This window comes from Manis javanica, chromosome 8 (genome assembly GCF_040802235.1).
Source record: "Manis javanica isolate MJ-LG chromosome 8, MJ_LKY, whole genome shotgun sequence".
Classification (NCBI taxonomy): domain Eukaryota; kingdom Metazoa; phylum Chordata; class Mammalia; order Pholidota; family Manidae; genus Manis; species Manis javanica.
Genome location: NC_133163.1, coordinates 118,397,840 through 118,419,318, shown reverse-complemented (window position 1 = coordinate 118,419,318; position 21,479 = coordinate 118,397,840). Strand labels below are relative to the sequence as shown.

Genomic DNA, 21,479 nt, shown 5'->3' with positions numbered 1-21,479 from the left:
GAGAAGCTGGGCCAGGCCATGTCTTCACCGCTGGCCAATGAGCCCTGAGGTTTTGAAAGAGGCCTTTAAGGCATTTGGGTTTTGGGGCTGCATTTTGCCAGCATGTTACAGTCACTTTCCTCTGTAAACAGAGCAACACTGCCTTTAAACTTCTTTTGGCATTTTGGAACTAAACAGCCTTTGGTGTCTTATCCAAAACTTGCATGTTACAGATTAGGAAACTGAGGCCCAAGAGGGGAACTGATGAGCCCGTCTTTCAGTCCCATGTTCCCAGTCATCTGAACCCCAGGTCTCTTTAGCAAGACTCAAGAAATGAGGAGTGCTCATTTAGTAACTAAAAGCACCTTTAATTAACTATTGCTTTTTGCGTTATCTCAAGAGGTTGAGGCTACAAGCCTAGCTCCAACCAAAGTCCAAAGTACCCCATTTCAGGCTGTATAACCATATCAGCTGAACCCTGTTTACCCACAGTCCTCATCCAAATTGCCAGCTATTTGCACAGCTAATGACTTGATGTGCGTAGTAATAAACAGAATGCCTCACTAGCAATCCCAGAGCTAAGGTTCTTGGGTGAGGTGAAGTGTTAGACTGAACTTTCTACCAGAGGATACAGAAAGCTGTTGGGGTGGCCATGAATACAAGGCTGAAGAGGGAGATGGGAAATCTACACTCGTCACCTCCGCTCTCTGGGTCTTCTCAGCAAAGTGGGAAGGGCTCGGACTAGATCTGTAGGTACAACCGCTTGACGTTCTGTGGTCACAGTGAAGGCGTGAGTGGCCAGAGAACCAGCAGGGGGCGAGGTTGCGAAGACCCTGCCCAGGAGTTGCGGCTCCGTAGGGAGAATGTGGGGCTGCCCTCAGGGTTGCAGGGGACACGGGACCTTACAGGAAGATTGTGCCTGTTTGTGTGGCAGTGGGGTTGAGCTAAGAAGAAATTACTTTGAGTATTGTATTTTGGCCAGAGTGCTGGTATCTGAGAACTGCACACCCTGGTTTCTGTCTTCTTGTGTTCTTCCCCAGTAGTCTGTTTCCTAGTCACACAGCTCCTCTCACAGCCCTGGGTGCCTGCCTTGGTTGGCTTTGGGGTCAAACCAAGCTCAGAGCTCCCTTCATCCTGTCTTTCTTTTCACCCTATCCTTCTCTGGACCCCCTGTTCTTTATCACCCATGGAGTCATGCCGGGTGGGGGTTTGTGAGCTTCTCTCTTCTGTTTCTTCTCATCCATGTGATCACTGAAATGATCTAGGAGATGGGTAAGTGGTCCCCGTCTTTACTTTAATGATCGAGGAAATTGAGCTTTGGTGGGAACTTGGTCCCTTAGGGTAAGACTCTTTCCAGGAACCCTCCTGGGCCAGGAGTCTTCTTTGTCTTTTCGGCTTCCTCCCCCCACTCTAGTTGAGGAAGGGTCTAGTTATGTGGGAGGCCCTTCTTTGAACTGTGTTATAGGACTGAGTCAGTCATGGAATGAACTCCCTTTTCTGTCCTGCACAGGAAAATAATTTTCTGTCCCTTCTGTCTGTGCAAAATACTGGGGTGCCAGGAACAAAAAGACAAATGAGACCAAATCTCTGGGGTTTCCCCTGTAATCTGGCCCACGTAGTGTTCTTCCTTATACTTCATTATGTCATCTGTGCGGGGATGGAGGAAGCCCTCTGCTGAGGTCTCTTCTGTGCACTCAGCATGTAATAGGTGCCCAGTAAACATGTTGATTTTCCTTTACTCAGAATTAACTCGGGTTGTCAGAGGGTGGAATTCTGATTCCCTGAGCCCCACGAGCAGGAAGTGGGGGTTTTAATTGTGGGCTGGCCGCCTGCTCTGCAGGCTCCCTCCTATGGCTCAGCATCCAGTTTCTTCATCAGTAAGATGAGGGGTTGGATTCATTCCAAAACGGTTATTAGGGGCCTGGGATGTGCTGGGTGTGGGCTGGGGGTCGTTACACAGACAAATAAGATACCATTCCCTCCACTGCGGAGACAGGCATCTAAATAAGTCATTGCAGTGCAGTAAGGGAAGTGCTAGAATGGTTGAGTGTCACAGGAGGGGCACCCAGGGCAGAGAACTCGCTCTTCCCGGGAAAGGGGAGTCGGGGCAGAGAAGACTGCACAGAAGGGCTGTTATTTGAGCCTTGGCTTAAAGGGAGGGCCCGGGTTTATTAGGCAGAAGCCGGCAGTGGAGGCTGTTCTAGGGTGGCAACAGCTCTTGGAAAGGCAGCGAGGTGTGTTCCAGAAGCCACAAGTCCACAAGTCTTAGGAATGGTGTGTGGTTGTGGGCGGGGGGTGGCACAGGGGGAGCTCCTCTCAGGAAGTGAGGCGAGGTGGTGACATTTTGCATCTGCTCACATTCCCGACTCTTTGACTCCTCTGTCCCATGTGGCTCTCCAGGGCTGGCCCGCGTCCATCTGCTGGGGGCTGGGGCAGGGGGTGCTCCTGCCAACTATGGCCTCCCCTGCCCGCTTCCCCACTGTAATATGCTGGTTTGAACTTTAGTCCTCCAAGTGGCATTGTCTGCTTTCTCATATGGGTAATTCTGTAATGACTGGTTCTGACCTGCCCCCTCCCCCATATTTAATTCTCATCAGCCAGCTCTCCACTTCGCTATTAATGATAGCAGCCAGCAAAATAGCTTTCAACATGCCGTTGACAGTCTGGCTTAAGAGAGCACTTGAAGTAGTGCTAGACAGCTGAAAGCACCCATAATTGTGTACCAGAGTGAGAACTGCGTGCTCAAGGGCCTTGCTTTTATATGCTTAAAGGGACAATATCTTGTTTTCAACAAATGCTTTCTGGGACTCTCAGCCAAGATGCTGTCTTCCCTTCTCTCTTTGCTTTTCTCCCTCTTGCCTTTCCAGATAAATGTTCCTTCTCAGGTTGGGGCGAAGGAGAAACTTAGGGAAGGGGGAGCTTCCTGCCTCCTTGTGAGTAAGGACTTTACACGGGGGGGTTGTGTGGCTGTGCAGATGCTAACCATAGGCCAGCGCCTCCCCCAGTGTCTTTAGGACTGGCTTTTCTGGAGGAGGTAATGGGGGAGTTGCCAGTCTCTCCACCACTGATTTTGAGTTCTTTTGTTTGCTAAGGATGTTGCATAGTCAGCTTGAGGGTGGGGCAGGCGGGCTTGCAACTCTTTCTGGGAATGATGGGGCAGAGGCCCCCTTTGGGGCTGCGGGGGAGGGGCCTGCCTGGGGGAGAGTCAGATCAGGACCTCTAAGCCCCATTCAGATCAGATTCTAGGAGGCTATTCATTGTGCAGCAGCCCCTCTAGAAACCACAAGGGTGGGTAGGGCATGGACTTAGTCTTACGTGGAGGTTCATCCCAGGCTTAGGGGATTAATCAGGGACCCATCTACTCTGGCCTGAAGATCTTGCCCAAGAACAAATGCCCCCCTCCCCTTCACCCCAGCTGACTTCATTACTTTGAAGATGCTACACAACCCTTTGGGAAGAGGTTCCCTTTACTCTGCTGCTACCAAAGCATCCCTTTACCACTGTGTCCTCTGAAGGGTAAAGAAAGAACCATGTTCCCAGTATTGGGAAGGACCCATAGTGGGGCCTGAGAGGGTCTGGCTGTGTCTATTACCTGGTTCTCTTGGAGGCTGGCTGCACCTAGCCAAGGCTAGGAATGTGGATGGCCTTGGCTCGTGTGTCCCTTCCAGCCACCTACCATGTGGGTGACACAGATAGGTTTGGGGTCCTGGAGCACCTGCTGTCACTGCCGTTAAATAATCCCCAGGAGAAGACCTTTATTGACGACAAAGACTTTGAAAAATTTAATCTTCCACATGTTGTAGGTTATAATAACATAGCCCTTTGGTATTTCTGTAGTACTTGGTTGTTTGCAAAGCAGATTAGACACTTTCATTTTAGGAACCTTAAATAACAGGCCTTTGGGTCCAGGACGAACAAACACCAAGATAAAAGCATCAGAGCATGATACGAAGTGCCCTGGGGTGTGAAGACCTGTGTACCTCCAGGGCACTAGAGGGCTCTGTTCTCCAACTGGGGTGTGGAATGGCCAGGCACTGAGTTCTGAGGGACAAGACATTTTGAATTCACTCAGGCCCCAAGCCCTGCACGCTGCTTGGCCCACACTGGATGCACAGTGTACATCCTGTGGGCTCGTGAAGGGTTACATTCCAGTTTGGGGGGTTCTCCCTGACCCTGTATGGCAGTATGGACTTTCTGGGACAGAAACAAGGCCATCTGAGAGAGAGGCCTGTTGGTTGCAAAGGTTGTGATTGTAGAAAGAAATGTGTCCTAAACCATTATTTTAAAGTGTCTTTAACACAGCTAAATATTTTTTTTCCTTTCAAGCTCTGGACAGCTTAAACATGACAGAGGAAGGAAGAAAGGAGCGAGGAAAGAGAGATTTGGGAGGAGAGGAAAAGCAGAGAGATACTGGAGAGTAAGGGACGGGGAAGAGGCAGGCAGAGCACGCCGAGCTGGGATGATGAGAAGAAACTGGGTAGCAGGAAGCGCGGGTCAGTGGCTTGGAGGTGACTTGGGAAGCTCCGCCAGTCATGCCCTGGCTGTCTGTCTGGGCATGGAGGAATAAGAGTTAAGCCCTTTCTCGCTGCCCTTCTAAATCCTTGATAACCACTGTTCATAGCTGCTTTTTAAAATTCTGAGTAAGAAAATATACTAGCCCAATGGGACAAATTCCGTCTTAGTTTGCCCTGGAAGACTACTCCCTCAAATGTGCAAGAGTGCTTGCCACAGTCCTCGGCACTGGGAACTCCAAGAGCAGGCTGGGGGCAGGGAGGGGACTCTTTCTGATTGGCTGACCGTGAAGGCTTTGTGTGGCCAAAAGGTTGGAGGAGGGGGTGTTTTACACAGTCGCCAAATGCGCGCTTCAGGAGAGCCCTCAACAGGTCTGGCCTGACCCTCAGTCAGAATCAGGTAACCTTGCCCGGGGCGATTCAGGCTGAGTAAGTGCAAAAGGCAGTTCATTGTGGATTGGTGGGTGAGGGGTGGGAGTCAACCCTTGATCTACCTGACTTCCTGTCCATGGAGGGATCGGGCAGGCCCAGTGGGCCCAGGAAAAGCTGCAGCGATACCAGATGGTCTAGAGTGAGGAGCTAAATGGCCTGGTGGGCATGGAGTAAGGAGGATATGGAGCGGAGCATCAGCCAGAGGGTGCTTCAGCTTTTCCTGAAACCTGTCCCTGTTGCTATTCCAGGAAGGGGCCCCATCCTCCGAGCCCCCTCACCAGGGGAGAGGGCTGCAGTCCAGTTCTCACCTTGCTTTGCCCAGGAGTGAAAATACCAGGGAAAGGACTGGAGGGGTTGAGGTTGGCGGTTGGTACCACCCTGTCTCCTACCCTCAGTCGTCAGGACCTCACTCCTCATCCTAGAGAAGTGGGGGCTCCCCGTGAAGCCAGCTTGAATTGGGGAGAAGCGTTAGAGTCTCCAAAGCGCTGCCCCCGCCTGCCAGGGTCCTGGCCGCCACGCCACCTGAGACGTGGGTGCGGAGCTAAGGCGCCCAGACCGCAGGAACTTCGTAGGCAGGGGCCATCTGATACTGCTGTCCCTTAACGCATTGGGGCTTCTTTCGGTTTCCTCACCTGGGCCTGACCCAGCTTCTCTGGGACCTTGACCTGGCTGTCCCTGACCGAGTCCCTTTCCTAAGCTCCTGTGATGCTGCAGGAGCACTGGGTCGTTTCCCAGGCCTCCTGGTGGAGGCGTCAGAAGGATAAATGGGTCACTTATAGGTTCTTGATGGTACTGTTTTTGCTGGCACCATTGTTAGAAGTCGCCAGTCCTCAAAGGGAGATCTGGGAAGCTAAGTGCAGAGTACCAGGAGCTGTTGAGGGGTGAGTCTTGATGGCTGAGAGGCAGACTTTGAAGCCAGACCAACCTGGGCTGGAGTCCTACATCAGAACTTGCTGGCTGTGTGACTTAGGGCTGACCGACCTCTGTGAACTCTGTGAACAGTTTGTCATGGGGATAAGAATATCACCTACCAGCCAGAGCGGTGCATCCCGTAGCAGTTTCTCCATGAACGGGAGTGTGTATCTTGCTGTCCAGTATGGTAGCCTCCAGCCACATGGAGCTCTTGAGCTCATGGCATGTGGCTACTCTGATGGAGGACCTGACTTTTATATTGTGTTTTAATTAATGTTAGCTAGCCACACGTGGCTGGGCAGCTGTAGGGAGTGTTATGAGGATTACAGCTGCTTATTAGCGCAGTCCCTTGCAGGTAGGAAGAGCTCAGCAAGGCATTCTCACAGTGGGACAGAGGCCCGAAAGTTACCAGGCCTCAGCCAGTGAGGACAAGTGTTGCAGATGTTTGGAAGGCTCCTCTCACAGCCCTTTCTCATCTGTTACCTGTTGGCTCTACATGCCAGCCCTGCATGTGGACATCCTGAACACCACCTGACAGGAACGCTGATGTGTGAAGAGGTTACGCGACTTGCTCCTGGTCTCACTGTGAACAATAGGATCAGAACTGGAAACCAGGTCTGTTTCAGGCCTGGGTGGATGAACTTGGTCCATAGGCCATATCAAAGTGTGGTCCTAAGTGTTCTCCCCACGTGTCCACCCCCAGACCCACCTGTATTTGGGGCTTTGATTCCAGTGCTAGGAAGGTCCCAGACAAAACCTTTTTAAGAATTCAGTAAGCTGAACATCAGCCATGTGTAGGTCAGGGCTTCTCAACCCGGGCACTGTTGACAGTTGAGGCTGGATAATTCTCTGTGTGAGGCTGTCCTGGGCATCCTAGGATCTTTAGCAGCCTCTCCGATCTCTACCCACTAGCTGTCAGTAGCAGTGCCCCAGGGGTGACACCCCAAAATATCTCCGGACAGTGCCAGATGTCCCCTGGGGAGCAAAATCGTTCCTGGTTGAGAACCCTTGATGTAGGGGAAAGAGTTCTGGCTGTAGAGCTGAGAGAGTTGGAATTGCCGCACTTTGCTTTGTGACCTAGGGCAGCTCCTTGCCCTCTCTGGACCTCTTTTTTCCTTGTCTGTAGAATGAGATGTTGAAAGTGGTAGTGGTTTAGGAGGACATTAGTTTGAGAAGGAGCTGATTGTATAAACAGGTTTCTGAGAAACTAATCTTGATTTGTCGGGCCTATGAAATGCCACCACCCCTGCCATCCTTGTCTGGGGAGACAGGACCCTCTGACCCTTTTAATCTAAGGAAAGGACGTGCTCTTTGGCTATGAACTGGGTGGTAGGTAAATAGAATGGGATTCTGTTCCTGCCCAACGTCAGTCTGTCCCTTCTCCCTGCACCTCATTTCCCTTATGTGACCCAGGATTTCCAAGAGCCCCTGTCCTTAAAAAGTCATAGCCCGGGTTTCATTTGTAGCACTGACCTCATGGGGAGACCCCAAAATTTCACGAGCTGATTTTACAAGGGTAATGTGACTTTTACTGCCTGTTGAGGGGCCAGGGGAGATTTGCATAATGTTCCAAGGGGGATTAGGTGGCTGGGGGTTGCCATGGCAACCCCACAGGGATGAACTGAGGATTTTTCCTCCTGAAGCCAATTAGCCAATGGCGTCTGGGAAGGTGGGGGAGGAGGGCAGGGGGTTATCTGAGGGAAGGGAGGGGATGGAGGGGTGGGGGTTGAAGGCGCCCGGGATGAATGGGCAGTGCTGGGGGAAGGTGTACTCTGAAAAGGGTTTCCCTGTTCCATCTATACAAGCAAAAGCTCTTTGAGGGCCAACCCCTGGAGGGGGGCGGGATGGGAGACAAGCAGAGTTTAATGTGTTTGGGAACCGAGAAATTAAAGTGAACAAATATTTAAAGATTATTGGATTTTGTTAACAGGAAGCCCTGTGGATGGAAACTGAAAGCCTGGGAAATGAAAGCCTTAGAGCCAGGGAGGGACTTGGTTGTCATCTAGGAGTGTTGTCTCCCAACCCCCGTGTCCCTTTTGGGTCACCACTGAGTGCTGCTGTGGATGGGGCACGCATTCGTGCATGACACCTAATGCCCTTTTGAGACCTCTGATCATTATACTGGACCCAAATCTGCCCCCTTCATGCAACAGAAACTGAGGCCCAAGTGTGGAACGGACTGGTGCCAACTCTTTCTAGCATCCGTGATCTAGATGCTTCTGCTACCCCCACCCCCTGCTTCCTCATTCTGTTTTACCACCACACTTGCCTTACTCCCTGGGCTCTTGGAAGAATATGCCTGAGATTTCTGGTGGGCAGAGAAAGGGAAGGTGGAATTGCTTTCAGGGGAACCCTGGGGAGGGTCCTGTCTGTTCCCTGACACCCAGACTCTCTGTCCTTTCATCTGTCCCAGCTGGGTAAGGGCAAGTGTGCTGTATCCTCTCTGACATGCTCACCCCTTGTGAAGGGCATGGGAGCCAGTCGCAGAGTGTCAGCCATAGGCCGCTCCCCCAGGAGGCAGGATCCTCGGGTCATGCTGGGGCAAGGCCGCTTCTGGTCCCAAACCCTCCCAGCATAAAGAATTCAGCAGGCTTCCTCGGAAGGCATAAATATTTAATGGCATTGTAGTTATATATAATTTGATCAATATGTCAGTGCTAAAAGGGCCTTTAAGGAGGCTTACCTCTCACTGGGTGATCTCCCCAACCCCTTCAGGAGCAGGGGTCATTATCTCCGTCAGCTGCTTAGTGGATCATTTATTTGCCCCCTTCTTAAAGACACTGGTGCTGCTCCCCCTTCCCCCAGAGCCCAGGGCGGGGATAGAGTGGGGCCTGGGAACCCCATGCCTGCTTTTGCAGAGGGCTCACCCTTCTCTGTCCCTGGCATCCCTTCCACTGGCCATAAAACACCTACTTGCTTTGCTGCAGTGCTTTCTGAAGTGAGCTCAGGAGAGAACTACCTGGCAAGGAATTTCATCTTCTACTCCAGCAATTGAGGGCCTGTCAATTTAGAATTGCCTAAAAAATAAAATAGGATAGTTTATGCTAAAATTGCCTGGACACATTGTTCCAGAATCTTCCAATATTTGATTACTGGGTGATTGTGCACCTGGCTGTTGGAGTCTCCTTCTGCACACTCTCCGCCCTCAACTTCTTTGGTTCCTCTGATTTTAATTCATGCTGAAGTAGATAGACTTCACTTTGAACACCCCCAGGACTTGAATCAAAGAACCAGGTAAAACCAGATTCAAATTCAAGAACTGCACAACAGACCATGTCCCCACCCTACACACCATTTCTAGAGGAATCTGAGGTCCAGCAACCAGGATGATCTTTCCAAAGGTCGCATGACATGTCAGACAGAGCTGGGTTGAAAACCACCATTTCCATGTGGCTTTGGAGTATGTCATGTTTGAACTAGGCAGGTGTATTTTCCTCATCTCGTTTTTCTCAGCACGTACCCCCAGACAGACCCTCAGACTTGCAGTCTACTGCTCTTTCCAAGGCACTGCCTGATACCCTGACTGTCCCAGAAAGAACTCCTTGCTTTAGAAGTGCAACCAGGAGCCGAGTAGCAGCCCCTTCCTTGCTAGCTTCACAGACATGGAATTGCTGTACTTGCCACTAAACAAGACCTTGCTTGGCTGTCTTCAGCTCACAACCAATCTTCCCTCATGAATCACAGAGCCTGGGGACAGCAACCGCTTGACAGTTACAGATGGGACATCACTGGCCTTGCCTGCTCTGTGACAGTTGTGTGGCAGTTCCTGATGGACGCATTTGAATGGTTTGTGCTGTGAAGAGTGGTCCTCGGGACTGAGCTGCAGCCCAGCCCCAGCCCCAGCCCAGCCCACCACCCATCTTGGGGTGGCTTGCCTCTTCTCTGTCCCTCCTTTACACTCATGCCCAGCTCCATTGTACTGAGATCTCTCTCTCTCTCTCTCTCTCTGGAGGAAATGATGTATCACAGAGCAATTCCGGAATGTTTAACATTCTAAAGCTCAAAATGATGGCTTGTGGATCTTATAAGTTATCCAAGCTTGTCCTTGCGTTTGCAGGCAACAAAATTAAAACCCAGAGGAGGGAAATGAGTTGCCTAAAGCCATCACAACTAGATGGACGGAGATCTGGGAGGAGAAGTCAGATCAGTTCTGCATGGCTTTGGGTTATAACATGCTCTTTAAAGAGGCAGGCTTCTCCCTTTTCTTGTGTTTATTTGGCTGACATTAAAATAAAGTATGCATCCTCAAAAGCTGACAGGTACAGATGACTGGGCAGTTAAAACTAGCAGAGAGAGTATCTGGTGGAAGTGGCTGTGGACTGTTTTGCTAAGCCAGGAAAAAAAAAAAAAAAAGCCCAAGACTGGCTGAGTGCTGGAGGTCAGGTGCAAGAGGTTGTGGAATGAGCACCAGGAGTGGAGATGGCTCGCTTAATTCAGTCCTGGGTCGAAGGCCCCAAGTATGGTAAGCAGCAACCAGTGTGAAGTCCTGAGTGTTAGAGAAATATACTTTCAGAATGCTCAAGTACCCTCAGTTTACAGCAAGATGGTTAGAGGTCCTGCTTTAATGAGGAGATGATCATGCAAATGGGAGCTACTAAGGCGTATTGAGCAGATTGCTCTTTGGGAAATTACACTTGCCCCCCACTATCTTGTTTTCCGTCATTTATTTGCCTAACAATCTCGACAGAGGCTCAGGGCAGATGTTACTCCCAGCACCCAGTTGGGAGCACAGATTCTGAATTTCGCGGGGTCTCTGCACATGCTTCTCTGAGCTGCACCTCTGTCTGTGTCTAGTGGATTAGTTTTTTCTGAGGAACAACATTTTTCTACCAGCAAAGCTGCCTTCTTTGAGCCACACTTGAAAAGAAACTTTCAAAGGCGGCATCAGCTTCCCCAAACACCTTTTTCCAAAGGAAGTGGTCCTCCCGGTGCCCCCTGCTCACAGGTTCCGGCTCAGGATCTGGCTCGAAGGCCCTGGCTTTGGGGGGACCAAGGTGGAGGGGAGGAGGCAGGTGGGCCTCAACAGCCACAGCAGCCTTATTGATAACAGAGTCCCAAGTTGCCGAAAGGAGTTTTCCAATGTATGATCTAGTTCCAATTTGTGATTTGTGACCTGTCCTGATTGCTGAAGTCACATGTCTTGATTTTTTTTCCCTTTTCTTGGAACTAATGTTTAGAGCGTGTTTGAGTTGGATCAAATGCTGTTTTAACAGCTGTTCTAATCGGAAATGCTGTCAATTATTAACCCTGACAGTAGTTTTTCTTTCAAAAAATACTTTTCTAAGCTCTCAAAATGTTGAAATTTGACTTCTTGGTAGGAAGTAGTTTAGTGAAGTCGCTTAATTGCTGAGCATCAGTTTCCCCATTTGAAAAATGCAGACTTTGGTATAATAAGTACCTTCCCTGTAGGGTTATTGTGAGCTCACACATGTGAGATGCCGGAGCAGCCAGGCAGCGGATGTTAGCCATTATTATTGTTGGTAAGAGTGTTCTGTCCCCTCAACTTTCTATTTCCAGGAGCTTCTCTACCACAATCACCACGCTCAAAAAAATAAACATGCAAAAAACCATTTGACAAGCAGTGTTCCTGTTGAGTCTTATTCACCAGTGTTCTGAGACTGTTCTCAGGATTGGGTGGCCTATGTAGAGATGGATAAGGCTTATTTAATCCATGCTCCCACTTTTTTGGGAAGACCAGGAGGGGAATAGCTTAGTTACAGCTGGGATGGATGGGATTTCCATGCTCTGTCTACCCTTTATCCTCCAGAAAAACTCCTAGACCCAAGACAGGGAAGCCCTGGCTTATTATGCAAGCTCTCCAGGTATAAAACTAACCCTACTCCCCTTCCCGCCCCCAACCCTGTACAACCCTGTTCGGTGGTGTGCCCAAGTCCTTCCTGCACTTTCCAGCGAGTTTGGGCCCCAAGAGAGAGTCTGAATGCCCATACCACAGGCCTCTGGAACGTTCCATATCTGTGTGGCATTGTGGTAGTCCTTGGTTGGTGTTTGTGGTGTTGGGGGCGGGAACTGTTTTCAGTGGTGTGGAAGGGTGAGAGAGAGAAGGAACTTGCTCTGAGCCCCCCACAGGGCTTCCAAGCAGCCCGTCCGTGGTCACGTGGTGGCCTGGATGCCACTCCTTGAACTGGGCACTGCCACATGAAATCCCAGCAGGTATGGATGCTCGGCTCCAGGCCAGGCCTTGAGGAAGATCACACCTGTGGGAAGCCTGTGGCTTCATGTTTGCTAAAGGACATGGGGCACAGGAAGGTCAGCAACTATGCATTTTTTTCTCTTAAACTACCAAGACTCTGCTGCTTGACCTATTTGCTAGAGGAAGTAGGCAACAGTTGGGAACCCATTTTATAACCACCCACCCGAGAGTTTCTGAGAGTTGTAGTTGCTGAGTAGGCCAGAGTGACTGGAAAGGTTCCGAGCCTGCCCCTGCCGCCTGCCTTCCTGGCTGTGGGGATGGGGCAGCAGCCAGAGACCCCGAGAAGGCTTGTGATTGCTCTGGCTTGATCACACTCCCTCACCCTGAGAAGGGCTTGGCCGCTGCCCACCCCACCGCCCAGCTGTATGTCAACATTTCAGTCCACCACTGACCTCCCCACAGATGCTCCGCACACCAGGGTGGGCCCGGATCCGTGGCCGCAGGCATGGCGCAATCTGAAGTCTTGAGAAATAAATACAGGGAGGCCAGCGAGATTCTTTTGGCTAAATATTTATTGAGCACCTACTATGTGCTAGACTCTGCTGTGCTGGTCATTTGAGGTGAAACGCCTTGGACCCAATGAGTGTCCTAGGCAGGGAGGCTGGTTTATTTAGTTTATTTCTGTTTTTTTTCTGTTTTCAACATACCTTCCTATCTATTCTGACCTGGCACATAAATGTGACAGTTAAGTGACCATGTTGCTGTGTGCAGGTTTGGATGAGATGGAAGATCAGCTCATTTTTCCTAGAACTCCTGCCCTGTACAGCCCTGACTCTCTTATTTCATTCCCTTCCCCACTATCAATGAATTTCGGGGAGGAGAAAATGAACAGAAATGAGAAAGGACCCTGTTTTAGAGTAGTACTCTTCCCACTTTCCTAGATTAATAATTTATACAATAATTACTTCGCAATCTTCCCAGGTTCCTTATATATGAATAATGGGCATCTATCATGGGTGAAGGGTGAAGGTCAGGGATGCTGCTAAATATAGCCCAGTGCACAGAACATCCCCACACAGCAGTGGCTGGCCCCAAATGTCAGCAGCACCGAGAGTGAGAAACCCTGACGTCCAGCGCCCTTGCCGGAGTACACTCCAGATGTGCAGATGTGGCCTGAGTCCCGTGGGTCTCTGCCAGGGGTCACACTCCCCCCACCCCTAGAAGTTTGGAAGTGGGAACCATTGTTAACACTCAGCTGGTCTGAGGTACAAGGGACAGTCCTTCACAACAAACAATTGTTCCTCTCCAAATGCCTACAGTGAGAGACCCTGTCCCTGTCCCTGTCCCTGAGGATTCCGCGTGTTCAGGAGAGTAATGACGCCTGGCCTGCACCCAGGGGGCCCCAGTGTAGTGGACAGGCTGTCTGGGTTGGAGCCTGCCAATTGGCCGGCAGCCCAGGACCTAGGGCTTTTGCTCATAGGGCCGCAAAAGCCTGGAAAAGCCCCTCAGGTTCCTAGTCAATGGCCTGTCTCTTCACAAACCGGAGGCAGTCTCAGTAATGGCTGGGGGCTGCGCTGGAGGGAGGAGGGGTCTCTAGCCCCAGGAATTCTCCCAAGGCCTAGGGTCTGTTTGTAAGCCTTCAGACAGCATTGTTTTTCTTTTAAGTGCGCAAGGACTTCTCATCCAGAATCATTTGACATGCAGATGGATCACAGATTTTTAAAGACTGTTGTCATGGTTTTGTCTCTGAAAGATTGCTATGAGCTGATGAGAGCTTTGAAGCCAGCTCAGGGACCTCAGTCCTGGCGGCCTCAGGATTCAAAATGAGATAAGAAAAGCAATTCTGAGACGCGTCGATCAGTGGTTCTAGGCCTTCCTGTCTGGACTCAGTTAACCATTTAGAACCTGTCTTTTTTTTTTTCAACCACTATTGATCTGAGCTCTGCAGTTCACAAAAGATATGAGTGACACAAGCAGTTGATGTTTTTCTAAATGTGATCTTTTCTGGAGCATTGTTGGGTGGGGCAGACAAGTGATCTGCCTTTCTGTGATCAAGTTATATGAAGGGTCAGGGAATCCAATTAGTCACCCTGTGAGCAGCTTCTTAGAGAAGGCAGTGCTTCACCCTGACAAAGGAAGCCTCCCTGGTAGGATTTCAGGCTCAGCAGCGCATATACGGGGGAGGGAATGGGCTGGTGGGGCAGAGGCTCTCTAAGCCGTATTCCACATGGGAGGCTGGCCCCAAGGAACCCTTTGGCATTTGTGGTCCCAGGCACTTCCCGTCACCTGATTTGTCTGAATCTGTCTTGCTGTTGCCATTGGGCATCACTGGGCAAAGCAGTTCCTCCTCCATACGCTGTGTTTGCTCTTGCGATGGGTCTTACGGGGGGGCTCACGTGCGGCGTGGGGTGGGGGGGGTTCTTCTGTCTGCTTTGTTTTCATTTAGGGCCTCTGTCTAGAGGAGACAAACTGTATTCTGAACCAAGTTCATAGGCCATCGCTGATAGGAAACTGGCGCTCCCCGAGGCGTAGGCAGCCTGGTTTGCAGGAGTCGGAAGCTGTTTCTTCAGGCTGTGGGTTTAGGAAGGCAGGCTCCTGGCAGGAGGAGGCTGATGGAGGATGGAAAAGATGGAGCCCGTCGTGAGGGTCTGGTGCTTAGGGGGAGTTTGCGCCCCCACTTGTCTGATACTTTAGCTATGTGATTCGCTTCACGCAGTCTGTCTTCCTTTGCAGACAGAGATCGCGAAGAGACTGAACACGATCTTAGCGCAAATCATGCCTTTCCTGTCACAGGAGGTAAGACCTTCTTTTACTGTGTCTGTTCTTTGCAAAGCAGCTCAGCCGCCAGCCAGGCCTCAGCGGAACCCCAGCCCCTGTCAGTTCATATTGACCGAACTGACATCCCTGGGATTACAGAACCGGCACCAGCAGAGGGACCGTTTCTCCTGTTTTTCTGTGGAACTGGTTCTGTCCTTACGACCAGAGAGGAGGGTCCTGGCCTGTGCCAGCGCTGCAGGGGGCAGTGGTGCCGCTGTGCCTCCCATGCCCTGCCCTAACCAGCACTCTCTGCTTCTGCCTCCCTGCCCCAGTACCCATGCCTGAAAGTGTCTGGGAGCAAGGAAGCCTGGCCAGGCAGTGCTGGGGGCCAGACCCTGTTAGTGGAACCAATACGCAGAGGGGACCCCAGCCCTCAGGACCACGTCCTTGCCAGAGGCATGGCGGTGGGTCAGGATACCTTCTAAGCGTACTTTCCAAGGGGCCACTTGAGGCAGGGACTGAGCTGGTGGGTGCTATGAGGACAGCATCTCCAAGGAGGCTCCTTGGTTCAGAGCAGACAGGTGGGCTGTCTGTTTCCACCCTGTCAGGGACTGGGACCACCTCACTTGCCCCCTGGAGTCCTGGGTCTCTGAGTCAGAGTAGTGGGCAGTGAGTGAGTGAATCCACATATAAACAGGATACAGTGATGTCCACGGAGCTGCAGCCCAGGAGGGGAGACGGCTGTACACCAAGCAGGTGCTCCCTCCAGGGAGAACGGGATGAGTGCATCAGCAGTTTTTTTTTTTTTTTAAGTAGACTTGAGTTTTTAGAATAGTTTTAGGTTGATGGCAAAACTGAGTGGAAAGTACAGAGATTTCCCGTATCCCCTCACTGTCAACATCCCAAGTGGTGTGTTTGGTCCAATTGATGAACCTGTATCAACACATCATCCCTCAGAGCCCACAGTTCAGGGCTCATTACACCACCATGTCTTTCTCTTTCTCTCCACTTGGTCATACGCTCATCTGTTGTCTGTTTAGATAGATATAAATTGAATATATATAGATACACATGCTTTTCTCCTGAACCCTGAATGTAAACTGCAGACATTCTGACAACTCAGCATTCATTATTTTAGCTGCATCTCCTGAAAGGGGGGCTGCCCTCCTACGTGACTACAATACCATTACTGCATTTAGAAAAGTAATAATCATTTGATAATCTAATAACCAGCTCTTACTGAAATTCGTGGAAGGAGGTTTTTGTATGTGTGGTAGAGGGAGGTGGTTGACTAATAGCCATCTTTTGGCTCATTTATATTTGAACCTGAAACAATTTATAGGAAGTTTTGATTACAAAAGTAATACATGCTCATTGAAAAGGGTTTAAAGAAAGTGAAAATGCCCTGTCCCTGGCCTGCCTGTGTCCTGCGTTGGGTTAGTGGACCTTCTGTCCCATGGGGCCCACCCTGTGCTCCTTTGTCGGGGAAGCGGCCCCATCTAACCCACGCCCTGTTCCCTCCAGCACCAGCAGCAGGTGGCGCAGGCCGTGGAACGTGCCAAGCAGGTCACCATGACGGAGCTAAACGCCATCATCGGGGTACGTGGACTCCCCAATCTGCCTCTCACCGTGTGTATAGCCCTTTTATTCCTCTCATTTACCATAATCAGAGAGCACCCCTGACCTTAGCTGGCCTCAAAGAATGGCAGCCCCAGGGCTCCAACTTCCCCGGGCATCTTACAGGTTTGGACCCATTCAGGGCTCTCTCTCCTGGGCTCCCACATTGCCTCCCAGTCCCCAAATGAGAGGGGTGTCCAACATGCTTCAAATCCACCTCTAAACTCATCAGCCCTGTCCTCTCTGGCTTTTGGTGACCCCACCATTGAAGGCAATAGGCTCTTGAGTCACCTTCAAGTCCAGGCTGGCTGACAAGGGTGCCCAGCTTCCCCCTCCACTTGCCCCAGGGGCCTGCCTGCCCTGTGTCTCCTCTCTGGCAAAGGCCTGCCCTTCTTTGGCCACCTGGGATCAGAACCGTCTCTGCTGCACTGTTCATGTGAAACGTGCCGTGGAATTTGGGGTTGGGCTTTGCTACACCATGCCAAGCTGCCTGGCTGAGCAGTCATCATGTGCCATTGTGAATTCCAGCCGCAGATTCCTAGACAGGTCTTCTAATGGTCTAGAAGTCCTATCTCAGCTGAAAAGAGGAGAAACACTGGAGTGCTTTGTGAGGCCCACTTCTAGTCTGACCCTCAGTGAAAGGAAGAAGCCAGATCTCCCCCCTTTTGTGCCCCTACCTGGCTTGCATCTTTAGTGCATAGTACCTTTCTCTGGCTTGCTGCTTTTGTGCAAGGCTAAGGCTATTTTAGAGATTATCTGAGCAAAAACATTTTTTTCATGTAACTGTGGGGAAGGCTCTGAGCCTCCAGGTGTACCTGTCTGCCCTCCATCCCTGAAGGGGGTGGTAAAGTCACTGCTTCCCACTCACAGACAGCTGGGTCAGGGTCCCTCTCCAAGGGGACTTCGAACAATATGGATTCCAGGGCCCCAGAGTTCTTTCCTGTACATCTGGGGAAAGGACTGGGAATCTGTGCTTCTGAAGTTTTCCATTTTTTCAGATCATTCTGAGGGTAGTAACACTTGGGAGGCAGTGGCCTGTTTTGGCTGAGGTCCCTTCGCCCTAACATGCTGAGACCCTGGTTGGTCTTCATTCTTTTTGTTCTTATGTGAGGTCATTATTTCAGGGTAGAACTGAAGGCCTTAGAATGTTCTGCTTGGGGACATAAATGATGGCTCTTGGCTTTTCAATCTGGGGCAGAAACCCGAAGACCTGTCTTCTAGCTGTGGTTCTTCCCTGTGTCACCTTGAACAGTCCCCTCTTTTCCTTGGGCCTCAGTTTCTGCATCTGTTGCAGGAAGGGGCGGATGGATCAGCCCATTGCTCTGGGCCCGGACGCTGGGAGGCCAGGGCTTCAGGGGAGGAGTGACGCTGGTGGACCCTAACCCCCCGTCATGCCACCGGGGCCCCTGGTGGTGGTGTAGTTCTGTCCCAGTTGGAGCCCTGGCAGCTGCTGACTACTGCTCTGGGACAGCATGGATGCATTAGCCTGGTTGGAGGCCTAGCAGCATTGGGGGAGGAGCAGACCCTCACTCACTATGTGGGAGGAGCAGAGAGGAGTCTGGAAAGGGGAACATGAGTTCGTAAGTGCTCACTGTTTAGCTATTGAGCTGGGAGGCAGTAGCCCCAAGGGAGAAATCAGAATATCGGAAAATGTATTGTCTCTGAGATCATCTAGCCAGAGTTCTTCAGCCTGGGCACCTAGTGACATTTGGGGTCGGATACTTTGGTGTGGGGCCTGTCTTGTGCAATGCAGGGTGTTCAGCAGCAGCCCTGGCCTCTACCCACCACCCCCACACAGTTGTGACACCCAAACATGTCTGGAGACATTGCCAAATGTCCTACAGGATTGGGGGAATGGCCCTTAGTGTAGAACCACTGTCCTAGCCAGTGTCCTTGTTTTACAGACAGAAGTGATTCATGGTCAGGAGCCAAGCCCGGCCAGAGGCCAGGGGCTGACTCCCAGCCCAGGGCTCTTCTCTGCCCCACCCCGTCCCTGGTCTAGCCCTAGTGTGGGGCCTGCGTCCTCTCTCTCAGTGGCTCGGTGGCTCAGGTCATAGCGGTAGAAGAGGGGTGCAGGGGTGGGAAGTGCATTGAATTCTGCCTTCTGAAATGTCCCCTCTTCCAGCTCCTCATCTCCATTTTCTTTCTGGGAAGCTCTTGGAAGTTTCCAGACCAAGCCCTCCCATTCTCCTGCTCTGCCTCCCTCTTTGGAATTAAAATCCTTTCATGAAAATAATTTTTTTTTTTTTTCATTCTAAGAAAAGAGTGAAATTGGGGAAGAAGGGTGGCTTGGATTAGCTCCACTTCCTTTAAGTAGTATTTAGGAAGCTGCGAGTTAGGTCAAGGCAGCTGGAGGCAGATATTGGAATTCAATTAAAGCCAACGAGTGGGGCCTGTGACCCCCATTTTCAAGGTAATTGCTTCTCCAGCTCTGAGTGAATGCCGCCGTCACCCTGTCATTAAGCAGGCAGCCGTCTAATCGCTGTGCCTGCCAGAGCCTCACAAGGCAGGAATCGGGGACAGCTGAGGCACGCTCCCACTGGGGAGCCAGGCTCGACTGCACCCCCGCCAAGGAGCCTCGTCTCATCAGGGAGGAGAGGGGAGAGCAGGCTCACAGCTGAGCTGACTCAGGAACGTGCGGTGGTGGAGAGGGTGGCAGGGAGCCGGGAAGGCCGTGGACTGTGGCAGAAGGGCGGGTGTTTTGGCCCCAGCAGGAATGAGCAGTGACGGGAAGGACTCAGCAGCTCTGAGGAGCAACTGGTAGCTTCCACTGTCTTGCTGCTGGACTTGCCTCTCTGGAGGGAGAAGTAGCTCGGCCCCTGGTTTGGGGGTTTGCAGGGCTTTAGGTAAGTCGCTTTGGTCCTCCAGGCCTCAGTTTCCCCATTTGTGAAGGGGTGGAGGAGGGCTAGGCGAGTTTCCTGTGATGTGCCCATGTGGTCAGTTCATGGCTCTCTTGGGCATGGAGTGGAAGGCTTCTGGGGTGGCATCTTGGCTCAACTCAGAGATGAGAGATGAGTTGGATGTATCTGGCCTGCGCATGCCTGTAGCTAGTGGCCTATTTATTGCATGGATTGGAGTATTTCTCTCCCACTGAGAAAGACCAGGATTCAGTGCCAGGTTGGTGTGGGGGGAGAGGCGACCAAGGGGCAGATGGAAGGGACCCAGACTTGCTGGCCCAGCACACCCACTCCACTGTGGGGCCACAGGGACTGGAATATCCATGTAGGGAAGATAGGCCCAAAGCTGTCTCTCTGCTAGTGAGGCTTGGCAGGAGCTAGTTCCTGTGGACCCGTTACTGTTACATGCCCCTTTTTCTTGGATACAGATTATTGGGGAATACTTTTGAGGGTCAAGATTCCTGAACACAAGGGGGAAATTTTATCCCGTGGCAGCAGTGTGCAGGCAGCATCCCCAGGCAGATCAGAGACCCGCCCCCCACCCCCGCAAGTGGCCGAATCAACCATTTCCAGAACCCTTTTTTCACATCACTCTGCTCCAACCCAAGGTGACTGAACCTGGTGGGTAGAGGGCTGTCTCCCCACTTGTCCACTGACAGATTTGGTCTGTATTGTATTCCCTTGGAAATTATAGTGAAAGAGACCTTCAGAAGTGCTTTTGTTTTTTTAAGCTGGGGATGAAGAAGAGGAAGAAAGGTTGTAGCTTGTCACAAACTAAACAGTATTTTGAAGCCATACCGAAAGTTCTGGCATCCACTCCAGGGCACACTGATGAGCTGGGCTCGGTGGTCAGCTGTCACAGGAGGAGGACGGCAAGAGCGTACCTTAGGGTGCCTCTGTTCTGCTCAGCCGGGCGGCTGTGGTGGCGAGAAGTGATGCTGGGTTTGAGTCCAGGCTCTGGTTGCTTCCTGCTCAGCAGCGTCACTCAGCCTGCCTGAGCCCATCCTCATCTCTGACGTGGGGTGAACAAGGGTCGCTGTGAGCAGTAAAAGCTGTTGAAGAGCGCAGGAGCAAGATTCAGTGGGGAGCTGTGGGGCCGGCCCAGCGGCCACAGGCAGCAGGAGGGACACTGGAGGGCAGGCAGTATTCATTTCATGCTGTCAGGACTCTGTGCTTCCTCTGGTGAGAGTTCTTGGTGGGTCTTGAGTCTGGAAATGCTTAGAAAACTTCACTGAGTTTAACCCAAATCATGAACCTGAGAAGTGAAGCATTCAGTCAGCTAGCAAAGGTGTAAAGGGTGATGTGCATAATCCATAGACTGCAAGCAAGCTCTTTCCCATCAACCTCTCCTGTAAGTGGCTGTACTTCTGAGCCCAGGGCAGGGGCACTTGGCACATGGGTGGAGGACAAGGACATACTTATGCCCCACGGGACACGTTCTTTGACATGCACGTGGTTCTGGCATGAAATGTAAAAGGGGGAGACGTGAACGCTCATGAGTGGGCTTGTTTCCAGATGCCTAGCCCCTCTTTGGGGGTTGGAGGTAGCGTATTGTTGACTCCCTTTTCCATGATGGATGGAGAAGTCTTGGTATTAGAAGGAGTAGTAGAAATTGGAGACCAACTGTTGGAAGGCAGTGAGCTTGGGGCCCTCTCGGACCGTGGACTTGATGCTTTCTCCCCAGTTGGAAATAATGTCACCCTGCCACTCAGATGTCACTGCATTTCAGCACATCATCCCCTGAAGTCAGGGATGCATCACAGGATAGGAAGGCCATGCTCTGCCCTGCCTGTCTGTAGGCAGAGGGACTAGGGCCGTGGCATGGAATCAGCAAAACCCGTAGACCAGTGGCAGCCAGCTACCCCACCCCACTGAGGAGAACACTGTTTCATTCTCTTTTGCAAGCAAGACTTGTCAGACCCTCCACCCAGCAAGCCCTAGCTCCTACCCTCGCCCCCAGAGAGAAGCTGTAGAGGTCAGCTCTTGTCTCCCCGCTTCCTGGACCTGGTGGGTGCTTCTGATTGTACCTTTAAACCACACAAAGGAGATCTTGGGGGATTTCTGGCTGTGGAAGGGGGCTCCTGTTCTTGAAGATAAGAAGTACGTGGATATTTCCTTTCGGTTGCAAGGAAGATGCTCCCGTATAACGTGTTGCAGCACAAAACCCCCCTCTCAATAGCTCAGCAGCTTTGAAAGCCTCTGTTTTCCAAAAAGCCAACTGCA

At 51.4% G+C, this 21,479-nt stretch overlaps 1 protein-coding gene across 16 annotated transcripts in view; it reads left to right on the top strand.

The window, feature by feature from the left end:
- Positions 1 to 21,479, top strand: part of TLE3 (TLE family member 3, transcriptional corepressor) — a 47,589-nt gene that overhangs the window by 6,563 nt on the left and 19,547 nt on the right. For 8 of the 16 annotated variants that reach the window (XM_037010067.2, XM_037010066.2, XM_073212092.1 and 5 more), the window contains 2 exons: positions 14,719 to 14,781; positions 16,267 to 16,341. In XM_037010067.2, coding sequence (XP_036865962.2) covers positions 14,719 to 14,781; positions 16,267 to 16,341 — 138 coding nt within the window. Of the gene's footprint in view, positions 1 to 14,718; positions 14,782 to 16,266; positions 16,372 to 21,479 lie in introns of all 16 variants that reach the window. The other 8 variants (XM_073212090.1, XM_037010063.2, XM_037010065.2 and 5 more) reach the window with 2 other exon arrangements.